This window comes from Otolemur garnettii, unplaced genomic scaffold (assembly GCF_000181295.1).
Source record: "Otolemur garnettii isolate 467f Iridium unplaced genomic scaffold, OtoGar3 scaffold00010, whole genome shotgun sequence".
Classification (NCBI taxonomy): Eukaryota; Metazoa; Chordata; class Mammalia; order Primates; family Galagidae; genus Otolemur; species Otolemur garnettii.
This window is the reverse complement of record NW_003852405.1, coordinates 16,815,919-16,828,093: the sequence shown is the minus strand read 5'-3', so window position 1 is coordinate 16,828,093 and position 12,175 is coordinate 16,815,919. Positions and strand designations below refer to the sequence as shown.

General features: G+C 38.9%; 1 protein-coding gene across 1 annotated transcript in view; it reads left to right on the top strand.

Moving 5' to 3' along the window:
- The window catches only part of BTBD8 (BTB domain containing 8), a 78,741-nt gene that overhangs the window by 15,424 nt on the left and 51,142 nt on the right, over positions 1-12,175 (top strand). Inside the window, exon 3 of the mRNA XM_012801621.2 lies at positions 1,320-1,513. Within this exon, the coding sequence (XP_012657075.2) occupies positions 1,320-1,513 (194 nt within the window). The remainder of the gene's footprint in view (positions 1-1,319; positions 1,514-12,175) is intronic.

The window sequence follows — 12,175 nt, the reverse complement described above, 5'->3', positions numbered from 1 at the left end:
CATTTCTATACATGTTTGTCAGCTGTAAATAGAGATAGTTTTACTTCTTTCTTTCTCATTAAGATGCTTTTTCTTTTTTTTTCTTTTTTTTGAGATAGAGCTTCAAGCTATTTCCCTGGGTAGAGTGCTGTGGCATCACAGCTCACAGCAACCTCCAACTCCTGGGCTCAAGCGAGTCTCATGCCTCAGCCTTCCAAGTAGCTGGGACTACAGGTGCCCGCCACAACGCCCGGCCATTTTTTTGGTTGCAGCCATCATTGTTGTTTGGCTGGCCGGGGCTGGGAATTCGAACCCGCCACCTTAGGTGTATGTGGCTGGCGCCTTAGCCGCTTGAGCCACAGGCGCCAAGCCCAGATGCCTTTTCTTTCTTCCCTAATTCCCTTGGCTAGAACCAACCTCCAGTAAAATGTCGAGCAGAAATGAGAGAATGAGCATCCTTCTTTATGCTCAGAGGAAAGCTTTCTGTCTTACCGTTAAGTATGATGTTAGCTGTGAGTTTTTTGTGGATGTCCTTTACAAGTTGAGGACATTCCCCTCTGTTCTAGTTTGTTGATCACAAACAGGGTATTAGACTTTGTCAAGTGATTTTTCTGCATTAATTGAGATCACTGTGTGATTTTTATCTTTATTGATACTGTGTATAACACTGATTTTCTTATGTTTAAAGTACTTCTGAATTCCTGAGATGAACCCAAATTGGTCATGCTATATAATTCCCTTTATATGTTGGTGGATTCAGTGTGTTATTATTTTGTTGAAGATTTTTTCATTTGTATTAATGTAGAATATTGGACTCTGTTCTTCTTTCCTTGTCATGTCTTTACTTTTATATGAGTAAGACTGGCCTCATAGAATGAGTTGGGAAGTGTTCCTTCTATTTCTGTTTTTAGAAAAATCTCAGAAAGATTAGTGTTAATTCTTCTTTAATCATTTGACTGAATTCACTAGTGAAGCTACTTGGCCCCAGGTTTTTTGGGGGGCGAAGTTTTTGATTACTAATTCTATCTCTTTACTTGTTACAGATTTACTTGGATATTCTTTATGTTAAGTCAGATTTGGAAGTTTGTGTCGTTCTTGGAATTATTCGTTTATCTAAGTTATCTAATTTTTTTGGCATTATATGGTACTTTTTAACATTAAAAACATTTATAAGCTACTTTTCAAACTTTCTGCTGCTTTAGATTGACCTTTCTATGGTTGGTCCAAATTAAAAAGGTTTTAATGTACGTTATGTGTGAAATCAGCACTAGGGAAACTTGCTTGCTTTTTATAAAAAGAATCACCAATGTTATTTTAATATTTTATATTATGTCTTTTAGGAACATATATTCATCGAACAAAAACATGAAGTTTGAAGAGGAAATTATTAGGAAAAAGATAATGGAGAGTGAGATATCAGAAAAGAAACTTGACTTCAGTTTTCCAAAGTGTAAAAAATCATCTGATTGTTCTCTTCAGAAGCATGAAATTCCAGAGGATATCACTGATACAGATGACAATTTAATTTCCAATGGTGAGGTGTTTTTTTTTTTTTTTTGGAGTTTCATAAAATTTTATAGCCATGAAAATAATTATATTCTGATATAATTAGAAAAACATACTTCAAAAATGAAAGTACTAGTATGATCAATTCCCAGTTTTTCCAAGTAATTTGGGAAAATTGGAGATACGGTTATTATGAATAAATCCACGTATAAGTCATAATACTCCTCCTAACCACTTAAGCCTCTATATGTCATTGTCCTTATTCTAATCTATGCCAATAAAGAAGCTTTAGCAGACTACAGAGTCAGTTCTAACACAATATATGCATACCTTAGAAAACACCATGTAATACGAAAATTACTGTTATACAAAAACTTTATCATGACACGTTAATAAAAATGATGACCTAGTTTTATACATGTTAAATGGCTAGGAAATTCATAAAAACTATAATACATATGCCATTTTAATGCCAAAAAGACCTGAAGTTTGCTTGTGGAAGTAGGTTTCAAAAGGGTTTTAGGTTGTGAGTTACTATGAATTGGTGGAAAGGGAATATTAAGGTCCGTGGATGGATGTATGGGTGGATGAGTATAGATTCTGATGGGAAACCCAAGGTCCCTGGATCAGAGAATAGACCATTTATTACTCAGAGCATCTGCCAGTTCACATTCCTCAAATTCTGTGATACAGTGCAGTGAGGGCTTGATACTACCTTGCCCATGCAGTGGGATTTCACCACAGGAGAGGAACACCAAAGTTAGGACACTCTGAGCCTTCACAGGCTGCTGGCAGATCTCTTTATTCTTTTAGTCAGAGAGAGAGACAGACCTGCCTTTACTTTGGAAGGTAAACAGATCTTATCTGGGGAGGGAAGGAGAATGTAGTTTCATTACCCTGGAGGACAAGGAAGTGGCAGCTTAGTTAGAAATTTCTGAAGTAAGTTTCTAAATCTTTTTGGAGTAATGCATTATCCCTAGCTTCCAAGGCAAGTTCGCTATTTCCTTTGTCCCAGTTTACCAGTGCTCTGCTCAAAAAGGCCAGACAATGCAGATATAAAAAAATAGTCACAGAAAATAGTTTCCCAACAGTTGGTTACCCAAAATCAGACGGGAAATTGTAACACCAGATATACATGGGCTTGGCTCATAACACATGCAGTGAACTAGGATATCTGGTAGATATTTAGAGGTGTATATATGAGCGTGTGTGTGTGTTTTATGTATCCTAAGATGGCTCAATCCAGCTGGGTGCAGTTTTCTGCATTGACCTAGTGTTCTTTGTGTGTGAATTTATACCTAAGCAAATGCAGAATTTATATTATATTCAAATTGTTCCCTGATAAACTGATGTTTTCAAAATAAATGTTGTGGAAGAATTGACTATATATGAAAATTCCTATTAGGTAAAGGATCTTATTACTGGTATTTACCGCAGTGACTATAACCATCAAACTGAATAGGTTACTTTTATATTATATTCACCATATTTAATTGTGAATGAGTGAATAGACATTCTAGGCTTTCACGTAGGTCCATTCATATGCTTTATCTCACTTTGTTTCATATACCCCTAAGAAATAAGTGGTTATACACTGATTTATCAGTAAGACCCTAAGGCCCAAATAGCATGAGAAACTTTACTAGGACCACGCAGAACAGTTGACAGAGTTGGTATTTGATAACCATTTTTTCTGAATCTAGTGTAGAACTCTGGTGTGGCCCCACAGCAACACTTCAATGTAGCCAAACAAGTTCTGAGTGTGAGCAAAAAGAGCTATGCACCCTTCAGTTCCTTGTTCTTTTCTTTCTTTATCACTCCGTGGAAAATCCCCATGTTCCAGTTGCTAGTTTAACAGGTACTTTCTGTCCACATTTTATAACCCCTTTTGCAGTCCTTCATACTGTCCATGCTGCCATCCCTGAAACTGTCTTCTGTGGCACCTTGCTTTTCTGATTTTCCTTCTTGTGGCCGTTACTCAGTATCCTTCACTCATGAATCATCTTTTGGCCCCTAAATAAGTGATATTATCTAATTTTATTTTGAGTCCAGCCACTGACTAGACATATCTGTTTAACTGTACCTTCAGTATCTCAAATTTAACCTGTCCAAAATTTAACCTGTGGGACTCTGTCACCAGTGACTGATCCTTACCAGATGTACTGACTAAAGTTTCTTAACTGTTGAGGCTGTGATAAACCGTTGTTAAAAGAAAAACTGAGGCAGAATAAATGTAACTTGAGTTTATTTGAGCAAGGAACCAAAAGAGGTTCAGAAAGCTCTGCTCTACAATGTTGGCAGTAAGTATTTATAGAGAGAATATGGAAGTAAAATACAGAAATAGCTTGATTGGTTACAGATAGGTGTTTGCATTGTTTCGACATGCTGTGATTAACTGGTTGACTGTGATTTGCTAAGATCTAGTTACCAAAAATATCTGCTCCTAAGATAGGTAGGTTTTGGTTTGTTTACATACTTAATTAGTTTGCAGTTTATGACACAAGATAGCCTTAGGTAAAGTGTAACAATGCCCATAATTTGTTCAGCTTCTCAACTTTGAGTAATTAACCAAGACGTTGTGCATTGATGCCACACTCTCTCACCATCAAAATGGACTTGTTTGGAAATCACAAGTCTTAATGTCAGGTTAATTGAATGATTCTTTACGTTTTTGTTGTTCTAGTCAAAGTGAGACCATTTAATGTACAGTGGATGTCAGTGTACAAACATTTAAAACTTCTGACAGGAAAACTATCAGGATGGTAAAATCAAGAAGTGATACCAAGTATATTTCTTAATAGGGATCCTACTAACCAAATTGATCATAATCAAACAGAAAAATTTAGGCAGTAGAGATAGTTTAACAGTATTTGAGTCAAGTTGGTCATAGTCTGTTTGGGAAATGATGGTGATTAAACACCATAGTTGGCTAGGGGTAGTGGTTCACTCCTGTAATCCTAGCACTCTGGGAGGCTAAAGTGGGAGGATCACTTGAGCTTAGGAGTTCAAGACCAGCCTGAGCAAAAGTAAAACCTCATCTCTACTAAAAATAGAAGAATTAGCTGGGCAACATGGTGAGCACCTGTAGGCCCAGCTATTCAGGAGGCTGAGGCAGGAGGATTGCCTGAGCCGAGGAATTTGAGATTGTAGTAAGCTATGATCACACAACTGCACTCTAGCCAGGGCATCAGACAAGCAAGGAAAAAGAAAAAGAATCATAGTTCACTCTATAGAATGGTCTGATTTAAAAAGGTATCCAGTTTTGTTATTAGCTTTAGCAACATAGGTCAGAATAATGTGGAGACCCAGTAGAAGAAAGAGAAAGGTTAGAAAACCTTGCCTTTTTGGCTCGCTGAGCACCACTATGGTGGTTGGCAAGAACAAGTGCCTTATGAAAAGTGCAAAAAGGGAGCCAAGAAGAAAGTTGATCCATTCTCTAAAAGTTAGTATGATGTGAAGGCACCTACTATGTTCGATATAAGAAATACTGGAAAAACACCAGTCGCCAGGACTCAAGGAATCAAAATTGCATCTGATGGTCTCTAAGGTCATGTGTTTGAAGTGAGTCTTGCTGATCTGCAGAATAATGAAGTTGCATTTGGAAAATTCAAGCTGATTACTAAAGATGTTCAGGGCAAAAACTGCCTAACTTCCATGGCATGGATCTTACCCATGACAAAATGTGTTCTATGGTTAAAAAATGGCAGACTGTGATTGAAGCTTATGTTGAGACTACCCATGATTATTTGCTTTATTTGTCCTGTGTTAGTTTTACTAAAAAATGCAACAATCAGATTCAGAAGACCTTTTATGCCCAGCACCAGCAGGTTTGCCAAGTCCAGAAGAAAATGATGGAAATCATGATCAGAGAGGTGCATACGAATGACTTGAAAGAAATTGTCAATAAATTGATTCCAGACAGCATTGGAAAAGACATAGAAAAGGCATGCCACTCTATTTATCCTGTCCATGATGTCCTAGAAAAGTAAAAATGCTGAAGGAACCCAAGTTTGAATTGGGAAAACACATGAGGCTTCACGGTGAAGGTTGTAGTTCTGGAAAAGCTACTGGGCATGAGGCAGGCGGTAATGGTAATGTTGAACGAGCTGATGGATATGAACCGCCAGTCCAAGAATCTGTCTAAAGTTCAGGCTTTTAATAATGACAAATAAAGAATCCTATTTGTGGGGGGGAAAAAAAGATCAGAAAATCTTGGAAAAACGAAGGTTCCCATCCACTATTTAGGGTGCTTATAAGCTGTTAACTGTTCCCATAAACACATCATGTGCTTCTTTCCTTTGAGAAATTTCTTAAACGTTTTTTGTGGCAGTATCTAAAGAAACAGCAGTATCAGCTGCCTTTTGAATTAAGCTTTCTGTAGTAGCAAAATCAGGTGAAAGATGGGGACAACGTTCATTTTTATTCAGCCGTGCCCACCAGCCCGTGGGCAAAGAGGAGATGTAAAGCTGCGTGGTGCCCCATCAGGTGCTCTTGTTGGACATGCATGTTATTGTCCATATTTTGGAGAGTTGTTTCTATCTCTCTGATCCCTTGGGAGGTCTGGCTGGCCACAGAATCCAAGATTTCCCCCCAATTTATAGATTTGTTTCAAATTCCACATAACTAGCACCCTACTCCTACCAAGAGTGAGACCCCTGGAGCCCCATTGGAATGTTTCCTTGGTGGAAACTAGGTAATCTTTATCTGTTTCAAGGTTGGTGCTAATGTTGGATGTTGACTATTTAGGGTTCTGATAATGGTAGGTAATATGGGCACATTTAGCTGAAAATATTCAGAAGGCAGGAGTAAGCCAGGACAAATAGCAAGGTCCAAATCAGTGTAAAGGCAGAACAGAGTAAGGTAATTATTTGCATATCCAGTATAGTAGGCCCTCAGGGTCTGGAAAAGAGGGTCACCTAGTGGCATTGAGCATGGGTCAGTTAAATTTGTCCACCCATATAGGTCAGCATAACTCCTGAGCAAAGTCCAGGGGGAATTTACTTGTGTGTATGTGTGTCTGGTCCTCTTACAGCATGTTGTAAGAGTATATAACCACATTTAGTGGAAAAAGACCTTGTTGGATTTAATTCAGTGACATTATATAAGCAATTACTAGAACCCACATAGGTATCCCCAGGTCTTAAGAATGTGATGTCTGGAAGCACAATGTAGGTATGCCTTTTACAGGCATCATTTAGGTAGGTTTTCTGTATTTAGTAGCAGATGTTATTAATTGGGAAGGTTTGGGCATTACTTTCAGCAAGTGTAGGAAGGCATGTAGCAGTGATGTCTAGAATATCAAGGATAGCTTTTCGCTCCTCCAAAGGTTTAGAGTGATTCTCTTTGGGAACATGAACAGGTGTTGGCGTTAATAGAATGTTTCTTCATTTTGGTATTAACCCACAAACCTAACAGTTGCTTTGGGTTTTTGTTTGTTTTTACTAGGGCATAAGCTTTAGTTAACATTATTCAGAATTCATCATCACATGGTGCAAGACAAATAAATAAGGTCATTCAGAACTTATGGTCTCATAGATTTTCTTGTTAGGAAAGGGAGATGGTTAGGACAGCAGGAAGTAAGAATAAAAAGAAAAGAGATAAGGTTTTCATGAAGGTAGAGAAGTCTTGATCATGACCTTGGACAAGCCACTTATGTTTAGAATGTTGTCTGCTTTGGGGGAGAAACTTCCCTGGTCAGCTTTACTTTAAAGTTTTCAACAGGTATACCATTTCAAGAGTTTGGAGTGGCCTACTTGAGAGTTTTGAGATGTGGACCCACAACTAAAGGCCCTCAAGTTTGGCACCAGGGTAGGTGATGAAAAAAACTTGGTATAGTCTCTCCACTGAGGTTCAAGGGTAGTCTTTCTCTGATACTATTTCCAGAAGATCCCATCTCTGGGTTCTGGATTGTGAAAGGTTTGGCTGTCCTCAGTCAGTGGATCGTGGAAGGCTCTTTTACCTGATAAAAGTACACTTTGGCATAATGCTTTTAATTAAAGTCTTGCAGTATTTTATAAGAGTAGGAAGAGAGGTACGTGAGGTTCTATTATTGGGAGCCTCCCAGTAACTTTTTTTTTTGTAACAGAGTCTTACTATGTTGCCCTTGGTAGAGTGTCATGGTGTCACAGCTCACAGCAACCTCAAACTCCTGGACTGAAGTGATTCTCTCGCCTCAGCCTGCCTGGGACTACAGGCGCCCACCACAATACTCAGCTGTTTTTTGTTGCAGTTGTCAGTATTGTTTAGCTGGCCCAGGCAAGACTTGAACCCACCACCTTCTGACTATATAACTGGCGCCATAACAACCGTGCTACAGGCACCAAGCCTCCACTAACTTTTTTATAAGGGATCAATCTATGTTTCCAGTGGGGTGGGTCTGATTGCCATCAAGGCCATTGGTAATACCTTTGGCCAAGACAATTTAATCAGCTTAGTTAACTGTGGCTATTTGCCCTTTGTATCTTTCTAGAAGGTTGAGGATGACAGGGACAATGGTAATGCCATTGTGTTAATGCACAGAGGCATTTGTGCATAAGGTTAAAGGCATTTAACCTTATTTAACCGCTGTATAAGTTGTCCTATAAATAGAGTTCTCTATTACTGGAGCTTTCTCCAGAGATGGCCCTTTAAGGAAACATTTTTTCTTTATTTTTTTTCTTTTTTTTTTTTTTGAGACACAGTCTCACTGTGTTGCTCTAGGTAGAGTGCCCTGGCATCATAACTCATGGCAACCTCAAACTCCTGGGCTCAAATGATCCTCTTGCCTTAACCTTCCAAGTAGCTGAAACTATAGATGCCAACCAAAACACCCAGCTAATTTTTCTATTTTTTTAGTAGAGACAGGGTCTCGCTCTTGCTTACATTGGTCTCAAACTCTTGAGCTCAAGCAGTTCACCTGCCTCAGTTTCCCAAAGTGCTAGGATTATAGGCATGAACCACCATGCCTGGCTAGAAAACATATTTTTTAATAACTTCTTAGTTACTGTCATAGCATTGGCTATCCTACTTATGAAAGCTTCTGTTCAGTCAGAAAACATGCAAACTCTTACTGGAACATTATATTCCTATCACATTTAAGGAGGCAATTGAATGAAATCCATCTATGAGTGACAGGAGTGTACCACCTGAAGTTTTGATTGTGAGTTTTACAAACCAAATGGTAGTTATGGACTGTTTCAGCAATTTTAGAAGTTACCCCAATTTTTTTTCATAATTTGTATCATCAGCCAGAATATTAGATTCTTTAAGGACTCAGAAAGGACCAGGTGGCCATCTAGGCCCTCCTTGAGTCCACACTTAACATTAAATTTATATCCTTTCAGATAATAATTTTGTTTTACCAAAGCAGATGCATAGCACTGTTTATTAAGTAGGTTATGATAGATGATAACCTTGATAGTCAATCAATTCTGATTTTGCTTGATATTGGGTAGCAGTATTATAAATCAACCAGTTTCTTTATTAGAGTTCTTTGAATTCTTACTGAGTCCAAAGATGTGATCTTAATGTTATCAGAAACCTATATTATCAGAATCCTTTCCATGAATCTCCTCAATGATGAAACACTTTAGGTTTATAGTTTCTTGTGGTAGCTTTCAGGTAAACTATTAATTGTCTGTGGACAAGTCTTAAAATGGCCATGGTTAAAGATTAGATAAGAATTCATTGTAATAATGATGCACTTGACAGAAAAATATGGTTATTTCTGTAACATACAGCATTTAAGATAACTGGAATTGGCTCTGCACCTGTAACTAAGTGGCCAGGGTGCTAGCTACATATGCTGGAGCTTGAGGGTTCGAACCCGGCCAGGCCTGGCAAACAACAATGACAACTACAGCCAAAAAATAGCCAGATGCGTTACGGCAGGCGCCTATAGTCCCAGCTACTTGGGAGGCTGAGGCAAGAGAATTGCTTAAGCCCAAAAGTTTGAGGTTGCTGTGAGCTATGACGCCATAGCACTCTACCAAGGGCAACGTAGTGAGACTCTGTCTCAAAAAAAAAAAAAAAAAGATAACTGGAATTATGACACAGATAACATTGTACCAGAACTGTCAGATTTCTAGGAACTGCATGCAATTTCTGGAACACATTAATGACATTCATAAAAATATAACTCAAAGATAGTTAACTATCATTTCTTTCTTTTTTCAAAGCTCACAGTAACCTCAAACTCTTGGGCTTAAGCAATTCTCTTGCCTCAGCCTCCCAAGTAGCTGGGACTATGGGCACCTGGCACAACTCCCGACTTTTTTGGTTGCAGTTGTCATTATTATTTAGCAGGCCCAGGCTGGGCTTGGACTTGCCAGCCTTGGTGCCACCTAGATACAGAAATCTTACATAGGCATAGAAAATTCTTAGCTCTCTTAATAGGAAAGATGGTTTTCTTAAGTAAAGACCTAACTAATAAAGCAAGAGCAATCTGATATTCCAAGAAAAGCAAGAGCAATCTGATATTCCAAGAAAACTTAGTACCAGTATGATTTTGAAATTAAGGCTCATTGTTTTTAAAAATAACTTATTCAGATTTTAGCCAGCTTGATCCCACATAAAATTCCTTTTTTAAGATTCTTTTATAAACCATTTATAACTTTCTTATATCCATTCAGTTTTGTCCTGTACTCTTACACTTTCCCATTATGGAAAAATTAATCATTCTATTTTAGGACAAAAAATACTCTTTTTTCCTTAATAACTGTTGGGAATTGGGGGTCCTGATTCCCCAAACCCAGTTGACCTGGTTCAATTACTCTGCCAAGCTATAAAGTTCCACCAAGGCATGGTGGTAACCAAAAGCAAAAGCGTATGGAAACTGAAAATAAAACTGAAGAGGCACAGGCAGTGCGGACAGAAAACAAGAGTAACCTGCTCAAGTTTCACAGTAACAAAGATATTTTATTTAGGAAGAACAAAGAGAAAGTTTAGAGCACTTCCAAAGAGAGTTAGAAATAAGTCCCTCTCATGATAGAAGGTGAGAGAGACAGAGAGGCACAGGCCTGCAGGGGTATAAATACTTGAAAGTGGTTCCAAGTTTTTCATTGGCCTCTCTATCCTCTGGACAGCATTGTCCTTGGTCATTGATGGTCTCTCTCTATTTGGTCATTGGTTACCTAGGTTACTTCACACTAACATTCTTGTGGGCGGCCCAGTCTTCTTGGTTCAGCAAGCCAGGTGGTCCTCCCATCTCTCTAGAGCAGGGCTCCTCTAACTATGGCCCCAGAGCCACGTGCGGCCGGCCGAGGACCGCCAGGTGTTTTTGCTGCCACTGCCTGTCCTGCTGAGCAGCCGACTTGTCCTGGGCCGCAGTGCGCATGTGTGGAATGTGCACCCCGCTCTCCGACTCCCCTCCTTCTCTCTGTCTCTCGTCAACTCGTCTCAGTCTCAGGTGTGATCTGACGATTCATGAGCTTGCCTGTGCAGAGCCTGCTGCTGCCTGCGACAGAGGAAGATTAAGATAAGATTTTTTTTGTTGTTGAAGTTAGGGGGTTTATTATTTTTTTTAGGAAGTCTATTATTATTTTTGAAGTTAGGAGGTTCTTTTTTTTTATTTTGCAGTTAGTAGGGCCTTTTTTTGCAGTTAGGGGGGGTCTATTTTTTTCTGAAGTTAGGAGGTCTTTTTTTGCAGATAGGGGTGCCTTTTTTTGAAGTTAGGAGGTCTATTTTTTTTTTATTAAATCATAACAGTGTACATTAATACTATCATGGGGTACAGTGTACTGTTTGTGTATACAATTTGAAGTACTTTCATCCAACTGGTTAACATAGGCTTCGTGTCTTTTTCTTAGTTATTGTGTTAAGACATTTATAGTCTACATTTAGAGAGATTCACATGAACCATAGGCGTGATCCCACCAATCACCCTCCCTCTACCCACCCTCCCTCCTCCCCTCCCCTCCCTCTTCTCTCCCCTCCCCCTCCTTTCCCCTCTCCCATTGTTCCTGGGCTAAAATTGGGTTATAGCTTTCCTCTGAAAGCTATAAATTAGTTTCATAGTAGGACTGAGTACCTTCGATACTTTTTCTTCCATTCTTGGGATACTTTACTAAGAAGAGTATTTTCCAGCTCCATCCATGTAAACATGAGGAGGTAAAGTCTCCATCTTTCTTAATGGGTGCATAGTATTCCATGATGTACATATACCACAATTTATTGATCCATTTGTGGATTGATGGGCTCTTGGGCTTCTTCCATGACCTAGCAATTATGAATTGGGCTGCAATGAACATTCTGATACAGATACCTTTATTGTAGTGTGATTTTTGGTCTTCTGGATATATACCTAATAGAAGATTATAGGATCAAATGGCAGGTCTATTTTTAGTTCTTTAAGTGTTCTCCAGATGTCTTTCCGAAAGGAACGAATTAGTTTGCCATCTCATCTTCAGCAGTGTAGAAGTGTTCCCTTTTCTCCACATCCACGCCAGCATCTCTGATTTTGGGCTTTTGTGATATGGGCTAATCTTACTGGCATTAGATGATATCTCAAAGTAGTTTTGATTTGCATTTCTCTGATGATTAAGGATGGTGAGCATTTTTTCATATGTTTGTAGGCCATGTGCCTGTCTTCTTCAGAGAAATTTCTCTTCAAGTCCCTTGCCCACCCTGAGAGGGGATGACTTGTTCTCTGATTCCTGATACGTTTGAGTTCTCTGTGGATTCTGGTTATTAAACCTTTGTCAGAGACATAACC